The sequence below is a fragment of the Passer domesticus genome, chromosome 19 (assembly GCF_036417665.1).
Source record: "Passer domesticus isolate bPasDom1 chromosome 19, bPasDom1.hap1, whole genome shotgun sequence".
NCBI classification, from domain to species: Eukaryota; Metazoa; Chordata; class Aves; order Passeriformes; family Passeridae; genus Passer; species Passer domesticus.
This window is the reverse complement of record NC_087492.1, coordinates 6,987,981-7,005,946: the sequence shown is the minus strand read 5'-3', so window position 1 is coordinate 7,005,946 and position 17,966 is coordinate 6,987,981. Positions and strand designations below refer to the sequence as shown.

The following is a 17,966-nucleotide window of genomic DNA, read 5'->3' as shown; positions in this document are numbered from 1 at the left end:
GAGGTCTCCAGGGAATGCAGGGATGCTGCACACACTCAGGTGTTGTGTGGCCACAAAGCACAGCAGACAAAAGACAGAATCATGTAATGGCAGGATTGAGTTGCTCTAAAAGTGAAGGATGGATAAATCAGCTGGGGGATATCAGCTTTTCCTGCCATGGTCCCACCAGTGGCACAAAAAGCCATGACACAAAGAGTTCATCAAGTCACTGCTGTGCTCTTCTGACAAGCAGAAACCAAACAGGAGAGAGGAAAGTAACAGTGTTGGGGAGGGCAGCAGGGAAACCAAGAGTAAACCTGATGTCATGCTGGAACTGCAATGGTTTTGGCCAAGGGGACAAATGGAAGTTTAATCAAAGTTCCAGCTGCAGGTCAGGTTTGAGCTGAATCTGTGTTTGTTTTTGCTGCTCCATGTCCAAGCCACAGCAAGAGGCATTCACACCCCAGTGTGTGCTCCTGCCTCCAGAAGATGTGAGAAGCTGCATTTCTGTTCTGGATTCTGAAACAGGGCTGAAGTAAAGTGTCACCAAAATGTCAACAGGGCAAGGGAACACTGAAGAATAAGGATTTAACTCAGCTCTGAGCTCAGGATGCTGTAATTTCTTCAGATATAGCAAATCAGTAGAAAAACAAAAACAACAAGAAAAACAAAGCAACTTTACAACAGGTTTGGAGAGACCTCCTAAGCAACAATTTGCACTAAGTTAAATTTCAACAAATTGAGAAAAAAAAATCAGTAGTTCTTAATTTCATCTGTCCTTCATCTGGCCTTTTCTCCTTCAATACATTTTTTTTACTCCCATCTTGTCTCCCTTTTCACCCAGTATCAATTACTATCTCCCCCCACCTTTTCTTCCCCCTAAAGTATTGCTCCTTGGCCTCTCTTCCTCTGAAACAAAAACCACAGGAAACCCCAAACACTCCACTTTTCAGCAAAAACCAAATACAAGCTTTGAACTGGCATCAGATAAAGCTGCTGAAAAACTGACAGGCAGAACACCCAGAAGCAACAATTTCCTTGATCATCCACAGTGCAAGTGGCCCAGAGTTTAGTCTAATCTGCTGCTTACTGCTCTCAGATATGGGTTTGTGGTGATGCAAGTCCCCAGTAATTTCCTGGAGCCTCTCTGTGGTACTTTGTGCCTTGGACATAGTTTGGCTGCTCATTTCCAAAGTGCCCCCTGTGCACAGCCCTCAGCAAACACCCCAGCACACAGAGCAGCACCCCCAGCTCTGCTGCTTCTGCTCCTCTCTGCCCTCTCCTATTCACCCCCATTTCCACTAGAATGCTCTCTCCTCAACTTCCCATTTTCTCCTGAAGTTCTCCTGTTCTTTTGAGTTCTTCTAAGCCTTCTAATGTTTACATTCTTGTAACAAACTTTCTCACGGACTTCATGTAAATAATTATTTTCTGGAGGAGGAGAAATTTGATGGACTGTTAGTTTGTCCAGTGTCATTGGAGAGATGGCACTTTCACCCTCCAATCCACTGTCACTTTTGGAAATCTATAAATGTTGCAATCAAAATTAAACCTCCCTCTTTTCTACCTTGGAGAATCTGTGTTTATGTCTTCCTACTTTGTGTCTTAGAATGACACTATCCCACCTTTTCCCCCCTCAGACAATACTGAGTTCCACAGCCACCTCCTCAAAACCCAAAGCATCTCGTGTTTAGTAAAGCTGCCTGTCCCAGGAGCAGGGCCAGCTCATACACCTTCCACTGGATGTGTTTCACCTGCAGAAGCATTCCAAGAGGGGAAAGTGAACATCTGCCCTGGATGTGACCTCTTCCTTTCCCAGCTGGCTCTGGGCAGAGCCCAGGAGGCAGGAGCAGGGCAGGGGGACTCACCTCCTTCTGCAGCAGGTTCCACTCTGTCTCGCTGACCAGGCGGTACCCGCTGGGGGACACATAAGCACTTTCCACCCCCTGGGTGACACTGGAGAGCAGGGAAGCAGTCTCTTCTTGCTCTGGTGTCATTGCTTTGATTGCTTTTTCCTGATCTTTGGTCAACATGAACCCGCTCGGCATTTGCAGGGATCCAAGGGAAGCCGTATCAAAGTTCTCAGACACTGAATCTGCTCCAACAAGTGGTCCAAAATCTGACTCATCCAGGTTCCCAGCAGATTTTGCTTTGTTGTTGTACCCTAAAGCTTTGGACTGTAAGGATCCAGATGTGCCCAGACTGTCTGTAGACTGTGCTCTCCTAAGTCCATCTTTAAACATATCAGTGTCTGGTTTATTGAAGGATTCGCCAGAGGAAAGAAGCAAGTCTGCATCCAGGGAATGGACTGAGCCATGGGTGCTATTCACATGCACCTGGAATTGAAAATCAAGGAATAAAACAAATATTTACTCTATTTTAGTGGTACAGCAGGAATGCTGGACACTGATTATCTGGCATGGCAAAGGCAGTTTAAATTTCTTTGGCAAGAACATCTGCTCTCTAAGTTTAAGGCCACAGAGAACTGAAATGAACCAGCTAGAATGCAAAAACAAATAAAACAAGTTTAAAAAGTCCTCTGTTAACAGAGTGCTTCTGTAAGACTACCTTCCTGCCAGACAAGCAAGGACACAGTCACCTTCCATCTTCCAATATTTGAGGCAAGATGCTTCCCCTGAAGAGATGTACTGGCAACATTCCCTCTGCAACCATAATCTACACACCAGAAGGCAGATACTTTACTTCCAAAAGGAAATTCAGGAGTTTTTCATAAAACAAAACACACTGCATTAACACAAAAATAAACAGAGAAAAATATACTTAAAGTCTACTCTATACCAACAAGTATATGTTGGACTTCTATTTTTCTCTTCTGCTTTGAGTGTCTAGCAAAATACCAAAATATTTCCTTCACAATGTTATTTGTACATAAAAAAAAAAGGGAAAAGGCTGGGCTTAGACCCAAAAGGTATCCTGGGGAATGCAGCAGCAAAAGCCACACAAATTGTCCTGTGATGTGTATCAGGCACATGGAGCCTCTCGATCTATTTTTGTTTTTTGTAGCACTGAAAAGAGAGCAGTAATGCTTTATTTAAAAAGCACATGACTGCTTTCAAAATACCTTCCAAAATATTATGCACTTCTGCTTTGCCATTAGACACATAAGGAAGTAACACTGGAACCAGGCTCTTGAGAAAAATTATCATTTCTGAAATAGGTCCAGAGACCAGCAGGCTGCTGGCACTTCATATAAGTGCTCATAACCTATAATAGATATATATTTATATCATGCACTAGTGTTTTATGGCTGCTGTAAATGCCTTGTTTTTATCATTTTTACATGTAATATTTATATTTGCATGTATATATACAAGTTCATCACAAAAAAGTCAAGAGAATGCAGACTTACATAAAACTGCATTTTCAGGCTACAGCTGTGCTGTGATAACCAAAACAATATTAACAAATCATCTCTTTGTATTGCAAACTGCACAAGAGAGAGGATCTTAGAAGCTATAACAAATTATAACAAGTTGTAAGAACTGATGAATATGACTGATTACAACATATAAAACATATTCTAAACAGCTAAAAAGGTAATAAATAACAAAACCAAACATATATATAGAAACCCAAACCACTCTGAAAGTTATGCTCCTTCTCAAAATATAAATTTTCCATTATGTATAAATCTTATAAGCAAATAAGTGCTGTGAATGATGGACTAAAGAATATGCTATGAACTGAGATTTAAGAAAACATCAGAAGATAAATTTTTTGCTCCTCACCAATGTGCCTCATTTGCATATCTGGACATAGAAGATATAAACAGTATTTGAAACAGAAAGTGGCTGTAGGCTAAAGGGTAGAACTAGATCTCAGCTACATTTAGATCTCAAAATTCTGAACAACTTTCTGCATTCTGAACTGTTATAAATAATTTATAAAAGTAAAGGAATTACTTCAGAATACATATAATAAAGTACGTACTTTTTTTCCCTTCAAAAATTATAAAAAACCAGCAAAACACTGGCTCACTCTGAAAACTCCCAAGTCTCTTGAAGGTTAAATAAGCTCCTATAGCACAAAAACTTTGTGGGTTTTTATTAATTTTTCCTTCATTTGACTCACAAAACCAAAATGGACCCTGAGAAATGATAAGTACAGAATTCAACAATTTGGTTAGCAAAGTAGCTGCAACACTCTTGCTGAATGTTCAGATATAATTAGCTTAATCCTGAACATTTAGGTGTGTTAGAACGTGCTTAGAAATCCCAGGAGAACCTACCAGCAGTTAACCTCCAGAATGCAAAATGTAAATTACCATTTTTAATGGCACCTCCAGGATGGTGCACTATTGTCTTCCAATCTTAATTAGGATTTATAGATTCAACTGCAACTCTGAGGATTTTTTTTATTGCCTAATAAGATTAGAAGCTACAGAGAATAGAGGGCTGTAACTTTGCATTTGTATTTGCAATGAACACCCTGAGGAATGCCCAAGTACAAGTGAAGATTAAATTGTTTTACCTCTTCATTGGAGAGCTGGGTAAGGGTTTCTTCAGGGGCCAGAGAACATGAAGCCTTTGTTTCATCATCTGAATCTTTTTGCTTCTCTTCCTTTCTCTTGCTAAGCCTCTGCTGATCATCTTCTTCCTAAAAATCAGTGGTCAATAGAGCATACACAGAAAATGGGATTCAGTTTTGCCATAATAGTCATGACATCAGCTTTCATGATAAACTAAGCTACTGAAAAAGATTATTTTGGTTAAAACCCAGTGGTTTTCACATAAATATTCTTTTAGTTAATAAATACAGTGTTCATTTCACAAGGCACCCAAACTGACTGAAGTGAGAACTTTGCACATTTAGTGGCTGATTGATGTTCTAGAACGATTTTATTCAAAAAGCATATTACCTGGTTTAAAATCCTAATTATAAAGATTAACAAGTAACAAAACTAGCTGGTACACTGGCTATGGTACAGACTATAAATATATAACATATCTATCCCTAAAAGACCCATTCATAGCCATTACACAGGCATGAACATGAAAAAAAAAAGTGAAATAGGAAGTGCCTTGATCACTAAATGATGGAATATAAGGAAACAAGAAAAAAACCCTAATAGATCACTAAGTCATAAGTATGTACAATCACTTGTGTAAGTTAATTTAAAATGAAAGTCTTAATTTATGTCTAAGATATGTACTGGAAGGCTGAAAAAACCTAGAAAGAAGTGAAACTTGCTGACATCCTTAACCCAGACATTTTGCATCATAGATGACTATTTCTTCCTCCAAGAGTAATTTCTGGATATTTTTACATTTTCATTTAAATATTGGCAATATTAGAGTTCTTATATGTAGCACTAGGAAAATACTTGTCCAAATGGGGTCAGTTATAACTGCCAGCTATCACTCAAAGGGGAGATTTCAGTTAAAACTGTCAGTTCTCATTTTTTGAGCTATTACCACATTTTCACCCAACATGTGATTTCCACGCCTGTTACACCACAGTAAACCTACAGCATTACAAAAAAATAAAAGCAAAAAGAGAAAGCAGCAGGTAACCTGATCCTTTTTTTTCAGCTCTTCCACCTGCCGGAGCTGCTCTGAGGTGAGCACAATTTCCATCCTCTGCATGTCCCTCATCAGCAGCCTCTGGGACTCCAGGAACTGGTCATTGGCTTTCTGCCATGTGTGTTTCAGCTGGTTGTGCTGCTGCCTCTCTTGCTCTAGGAGATGGCAAACTATGCAAGCAGAGAAAAAATTCTTCTGAACCACAAGTGTTTAAATATCTTTTCCAAATAGAAGCATTTTCAGGAATAAAAGTAATTATTGGTCTAATCAAGAACAGTCAGGCTTTGTTCAACAACTATTTAGGTTAATAATGTCTTATTTCAAATACCATTTTCTTAATTTCCAAACTTGGCTTGTGATTAGGGATATATTACTGACAGTTCAAGATTTCCCAGTGAGAAGACTAAAGCCTCAACTTCATTAATGAATTCTAACAGTTTTGGGGTTTTTTTTAGTGGTGGGTTCAGAAAACTGTCTTCTACATCCCTATTTACTTCAGCAGCAGGTTCTGGTTTCCACTCCTCTGCAGTGACCCTGGGCTGTGGTGCCCTACAGGGATATTTCCACACTCAGCACTGCAACACCTCAGGGAACCAGGTCTATACATTATGGAAATAATGCTCATAATTATGCACAAATACAACACATACCTAAAATCACTTCAGCAAGAATGAAGCTTGCAAGCTTAAAGAACTTAGCAGATATTCAACAATAAGCCTTGAGGGAAATAATGACTCTGCTGTTTTTCTGACATAAGGGAATTCCACATTCAATTCCTCTCAAACATTTTATGGCCTTTCACATTTAAAACTCCTACTTCTCTCTCCCAATTTCTTTTAATCAAGTTCAAGTAAGAAATTATAAAAGAATTCACAGCTCCACTGGGTTTTGCATCCTCAGTGGAAGAGAGTCAAAGGACTGTTGTTAGGTGGGTACCTTCATGCAGCTCCTTCCTCAACTTCTCTGCATCCTCTTGCAGGACTGATTTTTGTGTGTTGAGAACAGCCACATACATCTCCAAGTCTGTCCTACACGACTTCTCAGCTTCTAAATAATGGTTCAGTTCTTTAACCTGAATAAAAAGAGGGAAATAACCAGCTCAGGGGGGAACACTCTCAGACATTTCCTTCTTGTTAGAAGTTATAGTTCTGCCTGTTCAGGTAATGTACGGGTGCTGAAGGACCAGTTTACTTGCAGAAATCCCAAATATTCAACTACCAGTGTGTAAGCAGTGCTTGTGAATGAGTTACTCATTAAAATTCCAAGTCAAACCTATCAGTGTATCACAGTTATAGCAGCTGGATCACAGCAGCACTGAGCACAGATGGTAAAAAGGGAAATATCTCAGGAAAGCAGACAGTGAAGTAATCAGTGCTGATAGCCAGGATCTAAATGGCTGATAAATACTGATAAGCCAAGAGCTCCTTAGTTCAAAACAGAGTAATCATAGTAGCCAGAAAAAAATTAAAGAGGCAAGCTTGAAGTAAGCCTAAGAAGAGAGAAAACTTGGGGACAGACAAGAAAAGAAACTTTCCAACACATGAAAGACTGTTGCAAAAAGGAAGAAAATCTATCAACAAAAAGAAATTATATCAAGAAATATTGAAGAAATATATTTGGATTTTCTTCTTCTTGTTTTGTTTTTTTAGATTTTTTTTAATAGCAGAGCTAACAAATAACTGAGTGTCCTGCAGAATCTCCAGCCAGAACCTTGTAAGACAGGGTTACATAAACATCTGTCAGACATGATGCTTGGAGAAATGGATTTCATCTCGGAACAAGGATCAATTGGAAAGATTTCTTTATGGCACTCTTCAGTTTTACAGTTTGCTGAGTCAGAAATCACAGGAGGTTTTATCTCAGAGAAAACCAAAGCCTTCAGGCAATTCCTAACTGGCTGCAGAGAGCTGCTGTTCATCTTCCTCAGCACAGCACGGGACACGCCGACGCCAAGCCAGGCTCAGGACAGCCTTGGGCTGTGACTGCCACTGATGGTGGGGACAGATTTCCTGCCCTAGGACACCAAACCTTCCATCTGCTGCCCTTTATGCCTTTCAAATGTGAAAGTCTGACTTCGTGGCTCCAAGTGTGCCAATAAGCCAGAGGCCAGGTGGCTGGGAGAAGTGCAAAGCAGATATTTTTCTAGAGCTTTTTTTCTATTAATAGTAGACCTGGAGCTGTGCAATTTATTCTAAACCCAGATCCCACACACACAGTGCAACTCTCAAAACAAAAAGATGCAAAAACGTATTTAGGCCAAACATGATATTTGAGCTCCAGGAGACAAGAAGTGCATGAAGAGTTTCCCAAGACACCTTTTTCTTTCTTATAAAATTTGACTTGTCTGCATCAAACTAGCACACTGCAAGATATAAATCAGGATTCAGTTAGAGCTCCACCTCACCTCTGATGCTGCTTTTATTTTTTCTTCAGCTTCTGCCAGTTTCTCCTTTAGGGCTGCAATCTCTTTCTCCATGGGCATCACAACGGAGCGCAGCTTCTCAGCATCTTCCTGAGCCTGAAATTCAGACAGTAAATTGTAATGCAGCATCAGAATTTTCACACCAGTTCCCATTATTGGAGACATTTGGAGAAAATGTCTGCATCAACAAAAAAAGCTGACTAAACTTCCACTTTCAATGCTCAGCTTACTGCTATTTATTCAGTTCAGCAGCCACCTCTGTGACAATGGGCTGATATTACTCCATTCATAGAAGGCAACTAAATTTTAAATCTATGTATGGGTTAAGTCACAAATATCTCTTTTAAAAGAGCATATCAGCAAATCTATCACTCTTGATGCCTGGGAGAAAATGCATGGATCAAGCATTTAAAACAATGTGCACTTTATTAAAGGCCTAACTGTCCCACAACCTGCTGCCACAGAGCACATATGAAAAAACCCAAAAGAAGTGCATGATGAGGTCCTGATCATGCAGTCACTTACTCGAAAAGTTAAAAGCAAGTGGAGCTGCACAGTAATGCCTAGTGTAGCTCAGTTCTCTTTTAGAAGATCATTTTTCAACTTTACATTACTACTCGTGCAGCATCAGGTTTTGGTGTTACTGTACTGAATATTTCAAACTATATATAGACAATTTATCCCATGATTTCTTTCAAAAAGTAGTTCTGAGAAGATCAAAGAGCAGCAGAATTAGAGGATTGTTTCAAGGAAAGGGGAAAAAGGGAAAACAAGGTAAAAATAGCAAGAATTAAAATGAGAAATAGCATTCGGGGTTCAAAACCAGAGCTGCACATTAACGTGTGGCCCTGGCATCCCCATTTCTTAAATGCTCTGCCTTTCCTTCAGGGATGCACTGCAGACTTTCCAAATGAAAGGAGCAGCTCCCACAGACTCCCCAGGAGCCAGCAGAACACTCAAATACTCGCTGCAGTAAACCTCTCCAAGGCACAGAGAATTCCAGCATTCTAATTTGGGCTGGCTTTGTGCAGGAGGCTCAGAAAGCTCAGTTGTTCTCTGCCTTCTACTGGAAGAACTCAGCAGGGGAGGGAGGGAGGGAGGGCAGGGAGCTGTGCCCCAAGCTGGAGTTTCAAAAGATGACACCTTTCATAATCTCATCAGCAAAGACAGACAGTAAATGATAACACTCATGTCTGGTTTTGAAACTAGACTAGAATGCAGGTTTTAGAGGTTATTTATTTGACTTTCAGTTTCTGGTGAGCTTATTGAGAACTGTACTCCTAGCAAGACTTTCAGGAACAGAAATAGAAAATATTTTTAACTACTGAAGTTTTTTAACTTAGAACTAATAGACAAAATAAAATGTTACTGCAATACCTGTCAATTATTTAAGCAGTACAATTTTAAAACTTTACAGAAAATTCTGAACACAACACTAAATTAAATTTCTTTACATTTCATTTATTTCTGCTACATTTGTCACTGCTGGAGTACCAATGAAAGCTGTGAGGAAAGCAAGGGATGTCACTTGGCAGTGAATTCAATACCAGGGACATGTGACTGTCATACACACCCAGACCCTGGTGCTTGCAGCCAGCAACTCAACTGTCACATTTTTCAAACAAATGGGAGAAGGAGCTCCACTTCAGGCATTGCTTTATATTTCATTTATCATACCAGTTCTATTCATGTAATAGAATGAATTGAACATTATTTTCTAATTATTGAGGATAACTGCAGCAATATTTCACTGCCAGCCTGGTTTCACATGGCTCACCACAGAATACAGAGCAACAAATGAGCCTGTGTAGGAACCAAGCAGTTCAGAGAAACAGTCAGAAAGTTCTCTGAAAGCAAAACCAGACTGTGAACAACTGGAAAGACAAAACTGTATCACATTTCACATACAGAAAAATTACTCTGGCTTTTACTGCTTGGTAAACAGAGCTGAAGTTTGACACTGTGGTTGCAACATATTGTAAGGATCTCTATTAAAGGTCAGTGTGATCTTGAGCTAAACACTCCCAACAGCCTCTCTCTGCTAACAAAAGGAGTGCTGGGCCCTGGGTCTGCTTCTGGACATAAAGCAGAACTACTAGACTCCAAAATCGAGGTTAAAGCTCCACTCAACGTTTTAATAAAATGAGAATATCTGTTGTGTTGAAAAATGCTACTTAAAGATACCGTCACATGTGGCAAGAGGTGCCACAGCACCAAATTTCCTGTGCTAAGAGGTGTTATTCAGACTCTTCCAGAGGTGAGATCCTTAAAACATTTACTTCCTTTTAACTTTTTATTAAACTTAATTTGGCTGTCAACTGCCACAGTTTTACATGTGATCAGCTCATCTTTAGTCATTCCTTAACCAAAAACCAAGCACCCAAACCACTTCTGCCCCAGCCAAACCTGCTTCCCCCAGCACGGGGGCTGCAGAACACACTGAGGGACCTGCAGACCACAGCAGGAAAATGACTCCATGGAGAGATAATGCTAAAAATGAGTCCAAAATCATTTTCAGAGGAACAAACACTTGACTGGAGACATCCCAAGTGACATTGTACCTGAGCTTCTTCCTTAAAAATGAGACAAGTGGAAAACACACAGACACAACTTGAAGATTTTTCTTTAAAGCAGGACTAAACCATTTGAAACTCCTCTAAATATATCCCACTGCTCTTCACCATTACCAACAAAAATAGCATACTGTATATCAGATTTTATGGCCAACTCTGTCACAGAAATCTGATTACTCTTCCTTTCCAATTTCCCCTCTCCTGAGTAATAAGCACAATTCCTAACAGGAGCTTTGTACTTTCCTGCTCTCTCTGTACACAAAATATCTGCTCTGCAGACTTCTGCTACTCAGAGTTTGACACAACTGTGCTAAGAAGAGTATTTACATTCATCACAGCTCCAACAGCAAAACAGATCTTTTCCTGAACAGAAAATGAGGTCTGACTTTAAAAAAAAAAAAAAAAAAAAAAAAAAGTCATATTTTGCCAGTGGCCAAAGTTTGGGCACAACTCATCCCCATGCAGTCACTGTGCAGAGTCAGCCCAGTCAGTCCCCAGCAGGGAAGTACACGCTGCTGTGCTAGATTGCCTTTAGCTGCTGTGAAAACAAAAAACCCAGACCTATCTGGTACTACAACCCAACACGAAAACAGATTTTTATAAATCACTGAGATTAAGACAAAGTGGCAAGATTTTCTTAGAAATCATTGCTTTATGATACAAGATCACAGAACAGACAATTTCTCTACAGAAATTAGCAATTTGCAACCTGAAATTCACATGGAAAAGCAAAACAGCTGCTTCCAGACAAGAGCATGTGTTCCACCAGACAAGCTCTTTCTGACAAAAGAACATATAAAGATGGAGCATAAGCACTGCTGGCTGCAAATGGCATTTTGCATGAGGAATTGATCATAAGTCTTCAAATAACACATCCCAAGTGATCAAGAAAGTTCCTCTTTTCACACTGACTGCTGACACATGAATATTCATTATTTCGCTGCCCAAGCAAACCTTTTTATGGGCTTGGGATTTGCTTGTTTGTTTTTAGGTAAAATTGAATGTCCTTTTCCTAATTTTGATGTAATTCTCAGCCTCCTTGAGGAAAAACCTCACAGGTTTAATAATAACAAAGAAGATTAAACCCTCATGCAAAGCAGTTTAAGCAATTATTTCAAGCTGCACTCTGAAAACCAGATTTCCCCCTCCCCCTCCTATTACATAAGGTGCATGTTCCTCTGCTTTACAGGCCTAGAAAGCTTTCCAAACTCCTATTACCAGAGATTAATAAACTGATCACCTTTTCCTTTAGGGATATTTAACTCCCTTTTAAAGGACTATAGCTGAAAATGCTATTTATCTGCTATGCTAAACTTCCCTACTAAAGCCACAGGGTTTAGGTGAGCTGTGCTGCCATGTCAGCAGCTTGCAATTTCAACTTACACAATCAGTAATTTCAGATTAAAAATATGAATCAGTTGAGAGAGAGTGTTCTCTAGCAATGCTTATTGGCAGGTAGTTGGGAGTGCAATGCCAGGACTTTTACACTGTGAGCTCTGCATCTTCTGGGCTGTTTCTACAAGACTCACTGATCCAGTTTTGAACCTCCATTCAGCTTCAACCAAAGTCTTTTTGTTCTTAAAAATACTGAAACCTTTTCTTAAAAACAGTAAATGTCTTACAATTGCAGTGGGATTAGAACAGGCTTTACCCTGACTCTTACCTTTGAAACCAGGGCTCCATGAAGAGCAGACCCACAGCAATAATGCAACTACAACTAGCAATAGTCGGGAACCTTTCCTAAGTCTCAGAAAAAGAATTCCATTTTGCAACACTAACACTGATTGCTTGCTACAACACAGTAAAAATAGCTAAAATGTTTCTCCATACTGCATTTCTTCTGCTGACAGCAAGCAGGAACAGGCACATGCAGTGATGTGGCAGATTACCAGATGTTAGCCTACTTCTTTATTATATACAGGTTCAGTCACTACTTTAAAATTGTGTTAGAATGCCTTGAAGACTAAGGTAATCTTGCTGAGATGAGAAATTCATGAAAATGCAAGTTATTATAATAAATAAACAAAGATTTTTATAAAGCACTAATCTGTTATGACCAGTTCAATTTCCTTCCTGTCTGAAACACTAAATCTTCAACCTCAACAAAAAAAAAAGAAAATCCAAACTCAAGACAAGACACCTCAATCTACTTCTACGAACTTTTCTTAGTCACAGATCTTTGAACAACTACAACAATATCTGTCCATCCTCCAGAGCAATTATTTTTCATCATCTAGAGCCTGCTGTTTTGTGACAGCAAGGTTCTGCACTTCCTAGGGAGGCAGCAGTACTGTGATACACAAACATGGCTTACTTTAGAGAAAGAGAGAAGACATCTTAGATATTCTGAGGTTTTAATGGGCACTTTAAGTGCTGGGAAAAAAAGTAAAAGTAAAGAAGTGTAAAGAAAACTTTATAAAACTGCAGTCAATCCAGAAAAATCTAAAGATGGTTTTACTTGAGCTCATTTGACATCATGACAAGTGCCTTGACAAGGCTCCCTGTTTTTACAAGCTGAAGGCTAAACTTCACCATCTTCTCAGGTGCAATTCTCTCACTGAATGCACATAATTAGGAACAAAGCTTTTAAGGCTTTAAATGGATTAGGTCATGATGACTTCCCTGAACAAAGGCTGGCAGCTGGCAGCACCAGGCTGTGTGAGCTGCTGAGCAATCACAGCAGCCATAGGAATGAACCCATGTCCGACCCCACGGGCCTATCCTCAAACAGAAACTGAGGAACTCCTTTCCAACGTACCTTTTTCATTTCATTTTCTAGGTTTTCCTCCTCCTGGCCTTCAGACAGTCTCCTCCTTAGCTCTGCAATTTCCCTCTCCATGTTCTCTCGGTACTGGCTCCACTGAGCTCGCTCTTGCTCCATCCTGTGGTGATACTGCAGCTCATAGTCACGGACAGTCTCTAGAAAACAGCATTTTCAAAACTTATTTTCAATGTAAGTTAAAGAACAGAGCTTTAGGAACTCCATCTCCAACCACTCAGTGATTTACTATAATTAACTAAAACTAGGACAACTCTCCCTTCCTTCAGACTCCTGCCCCAAAACCCAAATACATAAGTAAAAGAACTGAAATTAAATTTCAATTAGTACCATCAACAGAACAGAGAGAAACAACCTGCAAAAACTGTGCAACTCCTAATTTCAAGGTAATGTACATGACTAATATCCTACTTAGCAGCACACAAGTACATCATCCAAACAAATGACTAGATCCTTAAAAAGGTACTCCAAAATGCAAAGAAATTCAAACTTCTCACCCAGCTTCCATTTCCCCAGGATTCACACCACTCAGCACAGGAGCTGCCTGTTTACACAGGCACAGCAGCTGGCACAGCTGAGCCTTAATCTAGGTTCATGTATCTGTGTAGATCATAAATAAACAGACATTTGTGTACTCAATATACATAAAGGTTTGTCTGTTCTGGGTGAAAAGCACAATGAAGTGATGGAAAAACTGCCCACAGCCAAGAGGCTCTAGGCTCAGGATAGTGAGATCCTGTCTGTGAACCTTTAAGAAAACAGACATTTGTGGCAATAGTCTGTTCCCAGTTCATATCCTTTTGTTCATTCCCTTTGTCTCAGAAATGTCAGCAGCTGTGCAATGTGCAAATATAACAAGGAAGAGATCAGAACTATTAAGAAAAAAAAACACCCAGGACTGAGAGAGCAGTATGTGCAGACAATACCCTGGGGGAAGGCCCACGTGAGTACTGGAGGGACACTTGACTGTGTGAGAGCAGAACTGTGCTCACACAGAAGGAAAGAAGAGAATCATGCTGGCAGCTTAAAGCTGTTTGCAGACTTGTCAAATTACAGGCATTATACTTATCTTCGTGGAAGGATGAAGTATCACACTCATAGTCCCTCAAAAATGCTTTGCATATACATGAGGTTCCTGTGGCCATGAATTCTAAATTCTATCCTCAAGCTGACAATAAAAAGCCCATCAAGCTCCTTTCCACAACCTTGGGAACTACACTTCACCCAGCCCTTCTGCAGCTTTCCCAATCCATAACATTTATCCATACTCTGAGGAAGAGCAGCCACAAATCCCTAAAGAATCAGGGTGGCTGATCTCAGCAGCTTCCCTGGTTGTTACCTTTCATGATGGCCTGGAGGGAAGCCACTTCTTCTTGCCACTGCCTCTTGACCTCGTCGATGGCCTCCTGCTTGGTGGTCTCTGACACTGTGGCTATGGCCTTGATGTTCTCCATTTCGGCATGGGCCTCCATCAGCTGGGTGCGCAGCTGGCCCAGGTCGTCCTGGGCTGCCTGCAGCACTGCATTCTGTCTTTTCAGGTCCTCTGAAAGGAGCATTGGATACATTGAGCTGGATTAATGAGTTCAACCTGAAGTCTAGCCCCAGTTGCTATGGCAAAGAACAGAAGGGAGTGAAGGAAGCAGTGGTATTAAAACATCTACCTGTAACGACTGAACAAATGTTGGCAGGCCTCTTCAGGGAATGCTTCTTCTTGACTTTGTTTGCCCTTGTCTTTATTAAAGGAGCATCTTATAGATGCAGACACTAGATACAACTAGGATCAGTATACCTGATGAAAGTGAATTGTGCTTTTCATCAGTTCTTATTATTTAACTAATTCTGGTAATGAATCTGGAAAAAGCATGAACAGACTGGAAAACAGTTTCCCCCCATTTCTGGGACCAACTTGGTTCTCAATTTGGATGGCACACTTCATATTTCTTGAACAAAAACACTCTGTGACACTTTAGAGAGCCCACACAAGAAAAACATGCAGCCTAATTTGCTTTTTACTAAAAACTTTGTTAAAACTGAGCTTCTGCAAAGAAAAGGGATACATTCAATGGAACAGCCATGACTTCTCTAATTGTTGCAACTATAAACAGAAATTAAACTAACTTTGTATTATCCTTCTGAGTTCTCAGCTAATCAGAAATAAACAGCTCTGGAAGACATATATAATTAATTCCAAAAGCACTAACACAAAATATGTGTTTTATGCCCACATAGCCTGCTTCAATGGCAATCCCTTTTAGCAGAAACATCTGGCCAGCACATAACCAACACCAAGCTATCTCCATGTATTTCCCTCAGGGCCAAAAAGCTGAATTAATCCTGGTGCTCTCACCCTGATAGAGAATAGAGAATCAAATACGAGGTAATCAAACACATAAAAGGACATTAATCCTTGTGTAAAAAAAAAAAAACAAGACTGTAGCATTAATATTCTTAGTTTTCAAATGATTGTATTAAAGATGGGTCCCAACAGCCCCAATGAACATTTAGGAGAGGGTCTTGGAGACAGGGAGGGGGAAAAACTTTGCAGGGGGTAACAAAAAGAAAAGTAATTGCTTGTATATTCTCCTCTGGTGTCCTTTCACTTCAGTAGCTGTGAAAGTTGGGGTGTTTTTTCTTCCCTTAACACAATTTATTTTATATTTTTTGACTGTACCAAAATGGGAGAATTATTGCTGATCTCATCAGTAGCGTCTTGTATCTTAAATTTCCTTTTATCCAGCCTGAGAAACACAAGTAAGTAGGCTGGCTGTATGATCCAATCTTCATTATGCCTGTTGTATTTCTGCTCTCATAAGCTTATACAGCAGCTGCAGTCTTAATGCATTATGTTTTGGCTCTGCTTTCATATGTTAAAGACAGGAAAATCATCAGAATTAGATAAGTCAATCTGGCTCTCAGAACAGCTATCTCTTCTCTCAGATCCTTCATCAGATATTTGAGCTCATATGATTTAAATTTTCCTATAAATTGTGTTATTGAAATAGATGCCCTTGGCTGGTATTAAAACTTTTATAACGTTTGCCTGCTTGCAGCCTACCTCAGATGGAAATTTAAGACAAATAAATGCTACATAAAAAAGGCCACAGCATAGAAACAGCACAGCATCCAGACTATGTCTTTCCATTTACTAGATCAGCTCCTGCTCAGAGAGCACACCCTGAATTCAGGAAATTAGTATTAAAACTCACTAATAGTTTTAGTTAGTTTTATACTAATTAAAACTCACTTTAATTAGTGGTATTTCTGCATGGACATCAAGTTGCTTTGGCTCCTTTCCATGAGGCATGTCTTTAAATTTAATTCTAAAGTTCATTCTAGGATGCTCAATAGACACCTATTGAATCTCTTACATTCTTATTATAACTGTTTAAAAGACTATGCTTTGTACAGGGATTATTTGAAGATGAAGTTCAATAAATTTTAGAATAATTCAGAGGACTAAGAACTTACCTTCCTTAGCCAGGTATAACTCCTTAAATTTTGCTCTCTTTTGATTAAATTCTTGCTCAAGTTGCTGCTTTGTGCGCAGAAATTCTGCATTGACCTTTTCCAATTCTGCTACCCGTTGTAGAAGAGCATCTAAAAATAAAGCAGAAGATAAGGTACATCACTAACAGTTATCCAGACATCCCATTCTGCAAGGCTGAGGTTTGGGGCTTACTCTTTTTAAAATATCTTTACTCATTAGCTCTGCTGCTGCCCCATGATAATGAGGAAAACTAGCCAGTTCTGTAAGGAACAAAGGAAGGTAGGTTTTCTTAAGACTTTAACACCAAATTCTAATTAAACATCTCTAGGGAACTAGAGGGAATGTGGCAGGGAGTTCTGCAGATAACAATTTTCCAAAGAAAGCCACAATTTAGTATATACAATGAAAGAAGAAATAGAAATAATTCTGGTGATGGTTTTCCCCCTGGGAAGTATGTGAGGGCTGAGCAATAAAGCACCAAGTGCTCAGAGGCTGAGGTCAGAGAAAGCCAAGTGACAGCAGCTCAGCTAACAGCTACGAAAGAGCAAAGCACAGGAAGGAAACGCTGTGAGCTAAAAATTAGGTGCCATTATCAATCCAGTCTTTAGTTCTGCACGTTAACCAAAAGATGAGCCACTTTACATCTGGAGAAGTTTGCCAGAGGATGACCACAATCTACAGAGAATTAATTGATTGTGAGATCACAACCTCCTCATTTTCAGCAGGTAAAAATTCTCAAGGGGGCACATCACTGTTTTCCATAATTTACCACATCAGCCCTTCTTCATCTGGTGGTACAATGAAAGAAGGAAAGTAGGAAGTCTACAAAGATTGTTATAACATGCTTATTATTGGAAAAACCCCCTTATGATACCATTGTATGATGCTATAAAGACCCCCTACAACCACCAACCTATCTGCATGTGCAATACCAACTTCTTTGCACCTCAAGTTCTGCTGTAGGTGGCAGTTTCAACTTGCACACTTCAGAATTCAAATATGAAATAGAAAGAAAAGACTGATGAACCAGAACAAAACACATCTCTCTGCTGCAACGCACTGGGGAAAAAATGTTCTTCTATATGAGTGTGTTCTGCAAAAGCATTTTGTGGGCATGTTCCAACTCTGCTGTGCAAACTGAATCACTTCAGTTACAGCTTCTATATAGCACAGACTAGATACA

The 17,966-nt window shown here is 39.7% G+C and overlaps 1 protein-coding gene across 1 annotated transcript in view; it reads right to left on the bottom strand.

Annotated features, from left to right (window-relative positions):
* The window catches only part of RABEP1 (rabaptin, RAB GTPase binding effector protein 1), a 47,113-nt gene that overhangs the window by 12,224 nt on the left and 16,923 nt on the right, over positions 1–17,966 (bottom strand). The window contains exons 2-9 of the mRNA XM_064394478.1: positions 16,765–16,893; positions 14,636–14,839; positions 13,276–13,436; positions 7,927–8,040; positions 6,459–6,594; positions 5,514–5,692; positions 4,471–4,596; positions 1,848–2,315 (exon numbers count right to left, since the gene is read on the bottom strand). Of these exons, the coding sequence (XP_064250548.1) occupies positions 1,848–2,315; positions 4,471–4,596; positions 5,514–5,692; positions 6,459–6,594; positions 7,927–8,040; positions 13,276–13,436; positions 14,636–14,839; positions 16,765–16,893 (1,517 nt within the window). The remainder of the gene's footprint in view (positions 1–1,847; positions 2,316–4,470; positions 4,597–5,513; positions 5,693–6,458; positions 6,595–7,926; positions 8,041–13,275; positions 13,437–14,635; positions 14,840–16,764; positions 16,894–17,966) is intronic.